Source organism: Pogoniulus pusillus, chromosome 17 (genome assembly GCF_015220805.1).
Source record: "Pogoniulus pusillus isolate bPogPus1 chromosome 17, bPogPus1.pri, whole genome shotgun sequence".
Lineage (NCBI taxonomy): Eukaryota > Metazoa > Chordata > Aves > Piciformes > Lybiidae > Pogoniulus > Pogoniulus pusillus.
This window is the reverse complement of record NC_087280.1, coordinates 7,214,743-7,230,874: the sequence shown is the minus strand read 5'-3', so window position 1 is coordinate 7,230,874 and position 16,132 is coordinate 7,214,743. Positions and strand designations below refer to the sequence as shown.

The 16,132-nt window shown below is 39.0% G+C and overlaps 1 protein-coding gene across 1 annotated transcript in view; it reads right to left on the bottom strand.

Moving 5' to 3' along the window:
• TRPM1 (transient receptor potential cation channel subfamily M member 1) overlaps positions 1-12,514 on the bottom strand; it is a 43,367-nt gene extending 30,853 nt beyond the window's left edge. The window contains exons 1-9 of the mRNA XM_064157456.1: positions 12,438-12,514; positions 11,305-11,500; positions 10,089-10,302; positions 8,202-8,326; positions 7,330-7,501; positions 4,800-4,974; positions 2,544-2,667; positions 2,107-2,179; positions 534-634 (exon numbers count right to left, since the gene is read on the bottom strand). Of these exons, the coding sequence (XP_064013526.1) occupies positions 534-634; positions 2,107-2,179; positions 2,544-2,667; positions 4,800-4,974; positions 7,330-7,501; positions 8,202-8,326; positions 10,089-10,302; positions 11,305-11,307 (987 nt within the window). The 5' untranslated portion in view covers positions 11,308-11,500; positions 12,438-12,514. The remainder of the gene's footprint in view (positions 1-533; positions 635-2,106; positions 2,180-2,543; positions 2,668-4,799; positions 4,975-7,329; positions 7,502-8,201; positions 8,327-10,088; positions 10,303-11,304; positions 11,501-12,437) is intronic.
• Positions 12,515-16,132: the final 3,618 nt, after the last annotated feature.

Sequence of the window (16,132 nt, the reverse complement as noted above, 5' to 3'; positions counted from 1 at the left end):
AAGGTTTGCAGTGACAGGATGAGGGGCAATGGGTTCAAGCTTGAGAAGAGCAGATTTAGATGGATGTTAGAAACAAATTCTTTACTATGAGGGTGATGGAGCACTGGAACAGGTTGCCCAGGTTGGTGGTTGAGGCTCCTTCCCTGGAGACATTCAAGGTGAGGCTTGAATGACCTGAGTGACCTGGTCTAAGTGGGGATGTCCCTGCTAACAGCAGGGGCAGCAGACTAGATGTCCTCTAGAGGTCCGCTCCAGTCTGGACCATTCTATGATAAGGTTAATTTTCTGCTTGCTTGTGAAATTGTCTTTTTGTCTTTCACAGAGTACAAATTACTGCTAAACATTTGCAAATGACAGTATAAGGAATTTTCAGAACAAATATGTCATTGTTAATGAATGGGATACCCTACATCAGTTCAGCATAAACCAGAATTCAGTTCTGTTTCTTCTGTCAACAAAAGACAAGGTGTGCATATTCTACCACTTACTTTAAACTGTTAACAAGAAATGTGACTAGGAAAGCTTTGTCTTACCGGCCAGTGGTGTCCAAAGACAAAGATTTGGCTGCGTGCAATATCTACACGATTCCAGGCCAAAGCCAAGCTGAGCTGGTCTGGAGCAGATGCATTGGTACCTAAAGAGGAGCACACAGATGTTGAATAGTTCATGCCTGATGAAACAAGACTGTACAACCTTCTGCAATTCATAGAATCATTCAGGTTGGAAAAGACCCCTGGAATCATCAAATCCATCCACTGACCCTACTCTACAATGTTGATCCCTGAACCACATATTCCCAAGCACCATATCCAAACAATCTTTGAACACATTCAGGGTTGATGACTCAACCACCAACCTGGGCAGCTTACTCCAATGTCTGACTACTCTTTCTGGGAATATTTTTTTCCTAATGTCCAGTCTAAACCTACCCAGTTTCAGTTTGAGGCCATTCCCTCTTGTTCTGTTGCTAAATACCTGTGAGAAGAGACCAGCACCAACCTCTCTACAATGTCCTTTCAGGTAGTTGTAGAGTGATGAGGTCTCCCCTTAGCCTTGCTTTCTTTAGACTAAACAGTCCCAGCTCCTTCAGTCACTCTTCGTAAGATTTATTGTCCAAGCCTTCACCAGCTTCGTTGCCCTCCTGTGCACTTGCTCCAGTACCTTGATATCTCTCTTGTACTGAGGCACCCAAAACTGGACACAGTACTAGAGGTGTGGCCTCACCAATGCTGAGTAAAAGGGGGCAAGCCTCCCTACTCCCATTGAATGCTATTTATAATACAAGCCAGGATGCCATTGGCATTCTTGGTCACTTGGGCACACTGCTGGGTTATTATTCAGCCATTTGTCCATTAGAACACCCAGGTCCCTACTCCAAGAAGCAGCAAACAGTAAGTCTGACTCCGTATCACACTACCATCAGAATAATTCTACCACAAGGGAGAGGACGAAGCAAATCAGTTTACAGCATTTTCCACTTAACCCCATAATCTTAATTTCAAAAGGATTAAGCAGATTCTTTCCCTTTTTTTCTTAACACTCCCACACTGACATTTGTATTTTGATGTTAAAGACAGACATTTCAGTGTTCTAGAAGACTCCTCCTTTCAGCTCCTCTGGCTGATGCTGTAGATATCAATGCAGTAATTCCTCCCTATTCTTTAGCTCTGGGGACTTCAGAGATCCCATACTGACCCTGTATCAACTACTACTTACCTGCAGGCAGGTTTCTGCAAACAAACCCCACACAAACATGGAACTAATCTCTGTTTTGCTCTAAGGCTTAAAGAGTGGAATCTGAAAAAACTATGCGCATTTTTTCCTCCAGTTATCAATCTTCACACCTTTTTTTTTTTTTCTCTATTAGCATCTGATGAAACTTGAAAAAAATAAATGTGTTGAACTATCAGAAGCACAGTTTTTGCAGCACTCCCATCCCAGGCTTTCAGGTGTGGAAAGCCACAAGAAGTTTCAATCTGGGCTGTTCAGATCACTTGTTAAAATCCAAGTGAACAAATCAAACACTTGAGAGAACTTCAGGCAGTGCACAAGACTGGCTTCTGGAGATCAGCTTGTCCATACTGTCTAAATGCTGACAGAACCCACCTTTGAGGAGAGCTGTCAAGATAGACATCTCAATGTCCTGTTGCCCTTCAGATCCCATGCGAAACACCGTAATCTAAAGGACAGCATAAAACCAAATGCACAAAATTACAATGCATGAAAGAGGGAGACTAGACATGGAGACAGAAAAAAGAGCAGAATGGCAAAGCTTTATTATTTTTGAGGAGTTGAGATTTTTTCCTGAAAGTACAGTTCCAATTAATGTTTCTCTGAAATCTAATTTATGCAAAAGCATTTAATCAAATTATTTCAAGAAAGCTCTCCTTAAATATACTTGCATTCAGAAACATGACAAACTTGATGAAATTCTCCACTAAAGCCATGAACTTTGAAAAGTGGGGACAAAATCACCACGTTGAAGTACTCTATAAACTCCACTCACATAAATTACCTTTATGAACTACTTTTAGGGCACTTACAAGTTCTTTCTTTTTCATGCACTCCATAAGAATGACAAATAGTTGATGAGCTTGATTCCGGTTGTAGTTAAAGGTTTTCTGGATGGTAACTAGAAGCTGGTCCCTAAGGGATTCACTTATTATCCTAAAAAAAAATGAAATAAAAAGGAAGAAGAAAAGACATAAAAGAAAGCACTTCCAGAATTAATATATATTCAGAAGGCACAGATGTTTGATAACATTTGTATGAAAATGAACAGCATCCTTGCATTTAGTACAGGTAAGGATTTCATGAAGAGTTAATAGTTATCAGGAAATTCATACCCAGGATGGCTGTGAAGTTCAGTCTTCAGAATTTCAGCAGCACACTCTATAGGATCCCCTCCTTTGCTTTTAAATGTTGCAAGGCCCCTTGTATATAGCTAAAAATCCCCAGAAGTATTTCATGCTACTATCACCTTTGTTATTCTCTTAAACAAAGGATTTAAAATGCTAGTGTATCTGAAGCCTCAGAACACCAATAGTATTGAAACAAAATTGGAACTATTGGAAAATTGGATACTGTGTCATATGCACTAGCAGAGAAAATCATAGTGATAGGAAGAATGAAAGTGAATGGGGGAAAAAAAGGAAGAAAAAAAAGAGCGAGAAAGTTTGATCTAAGCTAAGTATGCTTGGTTGACGGAAAGGAAAAGACAGGTACAGAATTATGAATATTCTTGGTAGGATTTAATACGTACTTTGAGAAGCCAACAAACCAAAAGTGATTAATCCAAAACATTCCAGAAAGGTCAAAAATATCTGACCCTCTCAATGCAATCTGAAACAGACTGTTTCCTAAAAGCACATGCATTTTCAGATGATGGCAAACATTAGCAGTAGGCATTCAAAGCAGTGAGACAGCTGAGCCTGTAAAGTGCAGTAAAATTCACCAATCATTGTGAGAAAATGATTGTTTTAGACAGCAGGGCTGACAAAAATTCTCATTACAGACCTGCCTTACCAGATGAACACATTTATCTCATCATAATTTTTGGAGAGGAAAATTGGATACTGCATCATATGCGCTAGCAGAGAAAGTCACAGTGACAGGAAGGATGAAATTGAATGGGAAAAAAAAGAGAAAGAAAAAGAGGGAGAAAGTTTGAGGCTTGGTCGATGGAAAGGAAAAGAAAGGTATCAAATTATAAATATTGTTAGTAGGATTAAATATGTATTTTGCATAAACACAAAAAAATCCAATCCAGCATCAGAGCTGTTCTTCCAGTTCAGCAAATAACATCTCACAGTTTGACAGTACTAGCTGTCAAACTACTAGTATTTAATGTAACCTACAATCCAGCTTCAGTCAAGGACATCAGCTATTTCTTGAGTGCAAGACAGGTGTGCCATACTCTAATCAAGGCAATATACTATGCTTGTGTCTGAATCTGGCTACTAAAGATAAAATCATGATATTTACAACAACGGGGAATGTATGTTACTTGAGTGTGAAAAAAAAAATTAAGTTATTTTTAAGTTAAAAATGCAACACTCTGCTGGCACCTGGAGTAATTGTCAGGGCAGATCTTTTATTCTGAAGAACAGATGAGCTTTATGCTGCTAGTATAGGGTGTGGATCTTTAAAATTACCATATTTTCTAACAACCAAAGGGGCAGACAACTACAAAAATAATGAATTCCAGAAGATTTCTGGATTAAGACTGACTTTTACAAATGAATATGAGCAATGGACAGGTGGGCTGCAGAGCACAATGCTCCAGTCAACATCCTCTGCTCTGTTGATGGCATGAGGCAGCACACCCCTGAAGAACCATCATAGATACAAAAGAGAAGGGAAGTCCAGTGATTTTTCACCTTGTCTGGCACTCCTGGCGAATGAAGCTCCTTCACAAAACACACTAAAGTAAGGCGGTCTACATTTTGAAAACATGTGCACTAATTAACCTCAGTCTTGACCTGAGGAAAAAATTAATTCTTGGGGATTACTTGTTCCTTGCTTCTAACACTCCATCCAGCACCAAGTATAGGGCAGCAAACTTTGCTGGAGCTTGTATGATAGCATTCTGCACTGAGAGCAAACTCATTTCAATGTATCAAGCACATTCGAAGTAGTAACAATTTCTACTCTTAAGGCCAGGGCTAAGATCAAACAGCAACAAAAGCTGACTGACAGCAGAATGCATTTTGTCGGGGAGATATTTTTTAATGAAACTTTGTTGAAAGCAAGGCATGTAGCCCCACATTGTCCTCCCGGTGAGGATCTCAAAATCTTACCCTCCTTCTTCTGAGTACTTGTGTGCAAATGACAGAATATCCGACGCTCGTCCACTACCATCACAAATCACAACAGGGAGAGGGGGTTCTTCTCGTAGACACTCTAAGACAATGGAGATCACATTGGGACCCCCTTCCACTATAAGCCCAACTACTGGAACACCTTGACCCAGACCTGCAAAAACCCCAGAACAGAAACAAAAGAAGTGTCACTGAAACTTAGTTTGAGATACTATGAGTGGATGTGATTTCTGTGTTGAAGCATCACTTCAAATCAGAAAATGGTCAGGAAAAACAATGGCCATTTCATGGCCAACACCCAGACAAACATCCATATGACATTTCACAGCCTCAAAATGAAGAGTGAGATATCTCTGTCCTTGCTTTTACCAGCTCCATACTGATAATTTACTCTCTCAATGTTGGTGAACTGTTTGTAATCTCTTTCAAGAGATGCCACATACAGATAAACCAGCTAACATAATTCTCCTATTCTCCTATTACTGCATTAGTTTTGCTGTTACTTGAGTGACTGTCAGCTACTGTGTCTTTGATGCTTTGATTCTTCATTAGTTACCTAGAAGAAGTCTTCAGTAAAGTGACATATACCTATGCTTTCTCCTAAGGTAAAAAATATGAAATCAGTTTATTTATCATGAGGCTGAAATGGCTGGCCGATGGAAGAGACGACAGCTGAGCATCCCTTTGCTGTCCCTGCCTCACTGTGATCTCCAGGCATAGGATGACAAAGGGAAGCCCACAGGTCACATGGTCTCAGTAGCCTTGGTCACAAGATACTTAGGGAAATGAAGGACAAACGTTACCTGAAGTCTGCCTAATCCCACTAGTACTTGAATTCGTTTCTTAATCAGTAAAATGACCAGCACTTAATAAAGAAGATGGACTTTTTGTATGGCTGAGAATGCATGAAAGGGCTTCTATTTTCAAGCGTCATTCCTCTCTGAAGAACAGGAACACCATGCACAGTAACAGGAGAAGCTTCCTGACATCCTCCTGTCAGTATGCCTCCAGACCTGATAAGAAGGGGTCACAGAGCATGGGGCGGCCTGTGTATCCATGAAATCCTTAGTGATTCCTGATGAGATTTCCAGAAGAGGAGCCTGTACTTGTCAAAAAGAAACATGTTGTTTCTAGTAGGTGTTGTTACTAGTAGGTGTACTGCACAGAACTCAATTCCTCTATGTAAGCCTAGCTTTGCCCTTCTCATGACAAAAATCACCAAACACTGCCTAAAACAGAACCACCAGCTCCAGTGGTATTAAAAGATGCTATAACCAGTATCTTGCCTCTGGGACCTGACTTCCTTTATCTTCCAATCCAGTGCTCCCTTTCACAATCTTACAACTGTCTCTGTACTTTTGCAGAAGACAAAGATGAAAAAGCATAGCTAACATTTGCTATTTCTAATGTTTGTGGGTAACAGCACATGATACTGTCACCACACTCAAGGGCAAGAGGCATCACTCTGGTGATTTCAGTCTCTTAAGATTACTGTAGGCAAAAAACAGTATTCAAGGACTTCTCAGAATGCTCAGACGTCTTGTGGCTGATCAGTAACTGCACCTTCAGCTTTACCTGGCCTTCTAGTTTTCTGCTCAACTCACAAAAGCACTTAAGCCCTGCTAGAAACTTCGTTGAGTTCAATGCCATTTTCACTCTGAATGTTGTTTCTTCCTTGGGCCTACACAGTGGTATTCATAAGAAGTCAGAAAGGCAACCAGTAAAATTGATGTCTACTCTCCAGTAGCTCTTAATTGAAGTGTGGATCAAGGACTATTAACTTTTTGTTGACCATTTTTAATTAGGTTGCTGGAAAAGAGCACCTACTCAATTTTTTAATTTATTCAATCTTTAAAGATACATTTTCCCCTACAATAAGGTTCAGAAAAAGATGCCTTTTTAAAAGGATTTCTAAGTAATTACCAAAACAATTCTAGAAAGCTGGTTTAGAGAGGCGGCAGCAACTGGCAGACATTAAAACTGCACAAAGCTCTAAATATGAGAGAATTGATGTGAAATTATCTTGATAATGGCTTCATGAAAAATAAATCTGGAAGATCAAAGGGTGTTGAATGCAATGCTTCAAGTAAAACAAAATAATATAAAAGAGAAAATGTTAGCATGAACTTGGAATCAGAGGCTACTAAGTTGCACATGATTCCTGTAAACAGAAACTGTATAAAATCACCGTGTAGTGTGTATTTACTAATGCTTCTGTATTCTAGCTAGAAGTACCAACAATTCTTTACATTTCCCTTTCCTTAAATTCTTACTGCTTTGAAGCTTCTCCTTGCTATTATTTATGCAATCCATACTTTTTTGTGTTTTCTGTGCTGTTAGATGTGGACTCTTTCACCACATATCACAGAGCATGTGATCTAGCTGAGTCACACAGTCCTGATCAAACTCCTGCTAGAAAGAGCTGGAAGACACATTTAATTGCAATGCTTTGAGTTCTTTCAAGCCCCTTTTGCCTCTCTTTCTTTAGAGTTTGTCCTACAGTACTTACGTGTGTTAATTTTCTGGAGGGAAATGTGTTTCTCCAGCTGACGTCGTAACTTTACTTCTGCTCCATATTTACCTAGCGTACCATTGTCTGCCAGAATGAAATGGGTATGGGAACTGTTGAGCACGGAGAGCTTACTCAGAGGGTTTGACATTGTTTGGTAAACTCGTGTTACCTGTGTGTCAAAAGAACAGACGTATCCAGGTTAGAACTAAGAACTGGATGTGAAAATCCCCCACATCACCCAACAAAATCATATGCCTCATGAGGAAATAACTCAACCAGATCTTTATAACAAAAAATACAGGAGAATTAGAGATGGAGCTTGCTTTTACATTCAAAACTTGAACTCTTCACAGCAGTGTTTACTCTGGAGTATCATAGTCACATCTGTGCACTCTCCTGTGTATTTCTTTAAACTCATTAATGTACTCTCACTGATCACATTCTGTGTTATATAATCCTCTTACTGCATTAGAAAATACATTCTCACTTGGAGCTCCCAGTAATTAATATGCCATTGCAGAGTACACATCTGAAATAAATGCCAGTCTTGTAAATCTAAAAGCCCCTACATGATTTATAGAAGTCTCAGCACGAAACACTGAATTTAGGACTTAAATCTCTGTCATTACAGAGAGGTCTCTACTATTGAAAGCAATGCAAATCTCAGTAGCTCTCTATTTGCTTTCAGGTCATGAATGAAAACCTGCGAAATATATTTGACAACAGTATTTCTTCAAGCAATTGTTTGATTTCAGCTCTTATGCAGACTTCATAAACAGTGAGAATATCAATACTTCAAACTGATGAGTAGTGTGTTTCCTTACACAGCTGACATTGTTAATTACACAGGTGTTTCCTTGAAGACTTACATCTTTTCCTATCAGATCTTCCTTGTTTTCTACAATGCCCCATGGCGCGATTCCTATGGCACATATTCGTCCTCTGGATTTGGAAGAATGATCTTTCAAGGCATCTCCCACATGACGAATGACACCTACAGGTACAATTAATTTAATTCATTCTTGGCATTTTTGAGGGATGGATGAACGTTGGAATTTTCTTCTTTAATTCCTTTCACAGAGCTACCTGCCTTTCTGGATTGTTTTTACTACTAAACTGGTATCTCTGCTTTGTAATAGAGCATGCAATGCAGACCCATGCTTTTATTTCCTATTAGTTGAATGTAAATCCTATTCACATAGCTTTAACTTTAATGAAGTCTTGGAAGAATTACCCAGTTACTTAACTCTCCACAGCGTAATCTGTACCATTGTCTGGAATTACATTACTCATTGTACATAACGCTAAACACTGGAATGCTATCACTGGAGTCAGAGTAACCAAAAACCCCACCCTGTAATTATCTAAGAAATATTTTTTCACTTTAAAATTGTCCATCCTTTTCCCTTGAAGACATTAGACCTGTAAAACAGAAGTCAAAGACTTTTGTAAAACAAAGGCCAAAGGAAATAATTCTTCTCTTATAGTGCTCTGAAAAATAACTTGATATAAATATTTATTTCAGACAAATGAAGATACTGTCATAGAAATATTATAATAAAAGTTTACATCTGATTATTTTTTGAAGATCACTTGGAAATACTATTAACATAAGTGAAATTAATTAGAAACAAATTGGTCTCAAAATGTTACAATAAATGAGGAATCATCACAACAGTTACTGTTCATCATGCCTTTCAAATTTTGAACATTGGATCAGACACCTTTTTCATTGACAGAATTCAGGAACAGTGCCCCAAACCTCCTGGTGGACATGTGTGGAGATGCTTTACAACTCATGTTTTAGATATGATGAAACCCATAAAACTTTTTCAGGCAACTGGAAGACTAGAGGATAATGGAAACAGGATACGTCAATGTCTTCAAGTAGAGACATCTGCAAGTGACTTTAGGTGTGTGTTTCAAGACTGCTGATTTAGAGTAATTTATGTAAGAATAAATACCTTATTATGTTACAAGACAAAGTGTGTGCATGCATTGTGACAGATGATTCCATGGAGACAGAAACATAGGGATATGGCACTTAAAGTGGAGTATCAATTGATCACTAACTCTCATAAAGCTCACACAGTCCAAAGGTACGTCACAGTCCTTGGCTGCAGGAACAGGGAAGTGTCAGACAGATGCAGCAAGGCTGTTTTACTTTAGGGATAAAAAGCTTCATCAAGTACTGTCTCAAAAATTGTAGCTTCCAAAATTCAAGAAGGCTATTAGAAAACTAAAGAGCTCAAAGCAGAGGTGTGATAATGACAGGAATGGAAAACATGCTAGTGTGAGAGTTTTACGGAACTCAGCCTGTGCAGTTTGATAAAACTGCTGTGTATGAAAATAAGCTCAAGAAATACACTTCTAGCAACTGAAAGATCTCTGTAAAAAAAACCCAAAACCCAAACAGTAAGAAGCTAAAGCTAGGTGAATTGAGAGTAGATTTCTTAGCTACAAGGACAACAAACCACTGAAAAAAATGTTGTGTAACTAGTGGTGGATTCCTTGCTACCGAAACCAAGGGTAAAGACTTTTTTTCAAGGGAAACACCAAGTAATGCAAATTGTTATTGACACAGGAAAGTCTTACAGGCTGGGCAGAAGAATAACACCAATTATTACAATGCTCCCGTTTTGGTCTACCAGCTAAAGATTCAATCAGACAGATTCACATCTTCTGCCTGTAGGAAAGATTAGTGAACGACCTTCACTGCACTCTTAAGGAAACTCAAAGTGCTGGTAATTGCTTACCTGTGCTAACACCTCCAGTGAAAATCCAAGCTCCTGTGGTCATGGCAGCCTTGATAAGACCTTTTCCAAATACTTGCTTTAGTTTAGGTTGCAATTCAAAATTCTGGAGGCCTCCATGGACAGAGATTAAAAGTTTGGGCAGTTCCAGCTGCCAGTCTTTCACCATGAGATGGAGCAGGGAATCTGGTTTAGTGTCATATGACACACGGATATACTGCAAAGAGCAATGTATACTATTATCACTCCATCTGCTCTGAAAATTGGCTATTGACTAAGCAAAGAATGGTTATATCAAGCCTTACATCTTGAAGAAAGAGTTTTATAATTTTTAGGCAACACATTACTAAATTTCTCTGCTGCCTATGATTAGAAAAAAAAAAAAAGGTTGAAACCTTTCACTTTGCTATTGAGAAATTATCATCCACTTCCTGAATTTTAAAAGCAACACTTTCTTCACCTGCAAAAATGACTCCAACCCAGTGATCTTCTGTTATCCTAAGCTCTCATCACAAACCTGCAGTGTTGGAAGCCACACATATAAAATGACTGGAAAGTGGTTTGTATTGCTCCAAGGACCTGTTCTGACTGTGATAGGCTGCCCAGGGAGGCTGTGACGTTTCCTTCTCTGGAAGATATTCAAAACCTTCCTGGACACGTTCCTCTGCAACCCATTCTAAGGAAATGTGCTTTTGCAGTGGGGCTGGACTACATAATCTCCAGAGGTCCCCTCTAGCTTGTATCACTCTGTGATTCTGTGCCTGCCACAGAGAAGCAACTGGTTTGTGTTACCTTTTACCCCATTTACTTCTGATGCACTTATTTCTGCCTCCAAAGAAATAATTCACATTCATTTTAGTGCAGTTTATTTCTGCTTTAAGAACAAACCACCAACCTCTCCCAAAGACTTTGGACATCCATGCTGGGTTCTTTGGCCCACAAATCTAATACATACAGCTCTTTCCTTTGCTAATATTTACTGACAGTAACTTCAATGCAGCTGGTTCATCAAGACATTGCAAGGTGCCTCCTAAGTAGGTATTATTTTTCTTTTGCCTTTTCTCTCTCCCTTTTTGAGCATCTTGTTCACATCTTTCTGCTGCACAGAACAGATTTACTTTTATTTCAATGGCTTTGCATTGACAGAGCTGGAATCTGGACAGATATCTATTAAGCTAACATAACAGATGAATATCTTGGAGTAATCTATGCTCCTTACCATGGCCTTATTTGAATGTCCTCCTCCTTGGAATTCAAGGTTTCCATAGGCATCAGTTGGGTAAGTTTGGGTGTGTTTACTGACAGACCATTTCTCTGGCTGAGCTTCCACTTGCTTTGTTTCTTCTCCATTTTTATTAGCCGTTATACTTGGAGGAGGTGGAATGTGTTGGTTAATGAGCTGTCCACAGCAGCATCTGTAAGTTAACATTTGAAGCAACTTGATTACAATATCTTCAATATTTGATGATTACATAAAAATATTAATCTTAAAAAATCAGAAATTGGCTTTTCAGCTGGCTATGCCTTGAATTAGAAACATCTAGTATCATAGAAACATCTCTTCTAGATCATATTTTTTTTCTTCTGGAGGTCTTTACGGCCAGGCTGGATGGGGCTCTCAGCAACCTGACCTAGTGTGAGGTGTCTCTGCCCATGGCAGAGGGGTTGAAATTAGATGATCCTTGAAATCCCTTCCAGCCCTACCAATGCTATGATTCAATTCTATGCTTCTTTGCATACACACATAGCCAGAATTACCAGTCTACAAGTGATTCTTAGCCAAGATAAGAAATACCACTTCACTGCTGCTATACACTGGAAAGCTGTTCAAAGTTAAAGGACAGGGAAGGCGGAAGAATGCAGAAGAGGAGTAGTGACCATCTCTTTCTTACCCTGAGGTGACATCTAGCATGCATAAACTGTTACGTTATTCAACACAAGCTAGACCATGCCACAGCAGCAGTATCAATATTTGAAATTCCAGTCCTTCTATATAGTGTTGTTATTTGTAGTGCCATACCAACTGTGAAGAATGGTACCACTTGCTTCCTGGAGTGCACATTATTGCACCCTTGCTTTCAGAATTCAGTATGAAATTATGCTGTGGTTTGCAAAGCTAGGAACTAACAACTCACTGTCTCTCCTGCTGCCCAGCCTTATCATCTCTGTATGACACATCCCACAGGTCTGTATAGCATGTCTTGCATGCCTTGCGTTTTTCTTCCCCTGTCACCTCCCTCTCAGAGTAATGAGTAAATTCAGTCTCAGTTTCACATGCCTAAATCCACATGAAGTCCAGTTTCTTCAGAATTACTCTTCTGTACTGGCCAAAACAAAAAGTTCAAACATTACCTGGTAACGTCTTTGGTGTTGGCAATTACATAGATGCATTCTCTTTTTGAAAAGGTCTTCTCTATCCAAGCCTTTTGACCCTTGACAAAACCAAGAAAATAAGAAGATACATCATGTTTGCCTTTTGTTTTCAACTACTGTTTTTAAAAACAAGCACTGAATTCACTAAATCACTTTTAAACAGAAGATAGGTCCAATCACAAAGCAAGTAGGTGGTGGAAATTTTCAGCATCTTGGATAAAATTCAAACCTCAAATGTCTGCAAAAACCTTTACACATATCAGTGATGGTTTTGAAGTTATAATGTTTGTCTACCAAAAAAAATGCAGTTGCTTCTTCCTATTTTAGTAAACAGTAAATGGTCCCAAAATAGTACAGAAAACTAACATAAATTGTGACATAAATAGATTAATACTATTTACTCCAAGTAAAACTTTAATATTGTTCTTTGCATGTATAAAATGTTTCCCAAAAAACTTTCTCTGCTTGATCAAAAATCTTCTCAAAATATTTTTTTCCTGTTATAAACCAAGTTCCAGTAAATACCCAATGTTGTTACCTGTGCTCATACACATCGTGAGAGTTTTACGCTTCCAAATGAGCTTCAGAGGAAACTGTTACAGAGGTCACATAATTTGTCTGTTTTAATTTAATTGTATATTCTCACTGAAATTAGTGGGGAGGTGTTATTATTGTTATTTTGTATCTTTCAAACATAATCACTTTTTCTTCCAAATAAAATTTCACATTTCCATGTGTGATCTCTGATACGTCCTTGACTGAGTGACACAAATGCCCAAATGAATCATGCAGTGCAGGAAACAGTCTTCAAAATATCAGTGGTAACAGATATTGCATGTTTAACTGTTCTGTAGAGAATACAGAAAATGCAAGCTAGAAATACGAGAACAACTATGGCTTCTACACCATGTTGTTGAGTACTGCTTTACCTCATTCATGGTAGCTTACCAATCAAGAGTTGCCTTTGTTATTCTGTGTGCTTCATGTAAAAAACAGCTAAATAACTGCTGGATTAAGTCACAGAGTTAATGTTTGGAAGGAAGCTTTTGCATCTTGGTATCTAAAATTAACTCTACGATACAGCTGAGTTCTCAGCATTCTTAAATGCTCTCTCACAGGAGATCTACTATCTGCTGCTACATTTTAAAAAACCCAAAACTTACACCTAAAAATCAGTCACTGTAAACACTACAGCTGCACAACACATTATGCTCTACTGGCTTATTTTTCTGTGTTAATGAGAGGAAGGCAAAAGCAGGCATTACAGATCAGGGAAATAAAACCTCAGCACATTTGGTCAGCCTTTGAAGTTTCACTGCTTTTGTCTATTTAATCTGCTTAACCAAAGCTTCATTATAATCCAGTGCAAATACTTGAGCAGAAACATTCACTGGCAGAAAACAGGCACTTTCCCCACTTAGCTGAGACAGATTCTGTGTATTTCTCTGTCTGGATTGAAATATATTTGGTTTCTTGAGGAAAAATATAAGTACTCATATTGTGGCTTTTCAGTCTGGGAAAAAAAAATAACAACAAAAAAGGACTTTTTAACAGCCTTGAAATGGATGAATTGTTAAAGGACTATGACAGATGAGCTAGAGTTTTCAGACAAACAGCCAGCGGGAGTATTAGGCTGAAATAGCTGCTGCCAGCAAGATTATGGCACTAAAAAAACATTGCACATTTTCCATTCATCCCCAAGAAACTCAAAAAAAGCAAGACTTCAACTTGTTGATAGTTCAAACCTGATTATTATTGCAAGACCTGAATGCACTAATTAGACTCTGTTTAAAAATAACCCCACATTTCAGATGTTCAGTAGCGCATTTATTCTCCTTTGTGAAAACTGACATGCAGAGACCTAAATGATCATAAAATTTAAAAAAACCCAAACAAACAAAACCCAAACAAACCAAAAAAATCAAACCCACTGCCAACGTTTGGTCTTCAGCCCAGAAATCACTATGTTGGTGAGAAATAGTATTAATACTGGATTTACATTACTCCATTTTATCAATTTTTTTTGTTCTCTCTCTCTCCTTCAAACCAGCAATAGAACAAGGGGACACAGTCTCAAGTTGTGCCGGGGTAGGTCTAGGCTGGATGTTAGGAGGAAGTTCTTCACAGAGAGAGTGATTTCCCATTGGAATGGGCTGCCCAGGGAGGTGGTGGAGGCACCGTCCCTGGAGGTCTTCAAGAAAAGACTGGATAAGGCACTTAGTGCCATGGTCTGGTTGACTGGATGGGGCTGGGTGCTAGGTTGGACTGGATGATCTTGGAGGTCTCTTCCAACCTGGTTGATTCTATGATTCAAAGAAGGTATCCCCCTGCAGAAGGTTGTCCTGGAATGGAAATCAGTCCTGTTGGTTTCTGACTCATGAATTAATAAAACCAAGTACCTAAACAAATAATCACTTTTAAAATATAGCCATTAAGAAACATAAGAACTGTTTCTACAAAGACCAGTTGTCTATTGACTGTCACAAACAAACTCCACTGCTAAGAACCATGCACATGTAGGGGCTGTACACATGCAGTAACTCTGGAGAAAATTTTCTCTCACCACCACACAGAGAAAATTGTTCACAATTAGTATCTGTGAATAATTAGTGTGAGAACACCACCACCAAAGGAAGTGAATGAATCTGGCGTATCAAAGGGGAGTAATTTTGTAATCGCAGTCTTACTAGAGGGCACTCAAAGCCCAAAGTCAACCACATCTGAAGTCAACCCTCTCAACAGCCATGATCTTGAAAGAGATGCTCCATGCAACAGGGACATGGGCTTTGCTCAGTGCTTTGGCATGCTTCACTTGGTCACAGGATGGGATAGGGCTTTGGCCTTGTCTTGCAGCTAAGAATCAGCTCTTTGGCACCTGGAGCCCTACTAAAATGTATACACTCCCTAGCTCCTGCACTCCAGAGACACTTTGCCTGTACCAGATACATGTGGTCAGCACACAAGTGGGCATAAAACAGTAGCGCCTGGTGTATGGAGCCATGTACAGAAATCAAATGCAGCAGACAGTGCCTGGCACACAGATGCAATTGGGGAGCAGATGAATGTATGTCATGCATAACACAGGGTTTAACAAAGCTGTTCAGGCTAAATCAAGCACAAAGTAACACAAAAATGGAGTTGTCTGGGCAGCAGAGCTCACAACAGTGGAATAATACAAATGACTTTGACCAACGTATTGTTAAGATGTAGACTGATTATTGTCATTTATGGAACCATTCAGCTGCAAGCCTGTTTGCCACCTTAGCAGCTCCTGTGGTCCTGCAGTATGCTGCAGAAGGTGGTATCACTAGGGAAGTCAAACCTCACCTGCATTTCCCAATTATTTAAGTAGAATAATTGCAATTTTATTTCGTTTTATTTAATTAGAATGCTCTACAGATTTTAAACTGGGATATTTATACCAGATTTGAGCAGAGATGTTTGCTCTGATGAGACAATGAAAGGAAGGAATAATCTAGAGCTGGAAGAAGATTCATACTGGGAGCACTTGTGTGCATGGTGTGCACACAAGTCCATTCACCACGGGAACAAGTCTACAGACCACAGTTCTACAACTGGTGAGAGTTTTAGCAATTATTAGAATATGAAGCACAAACAGTATCCAACAGAAAGAGGCTCTCATATTGTTTGCTAATAAAAAAAACTCTTGTTCT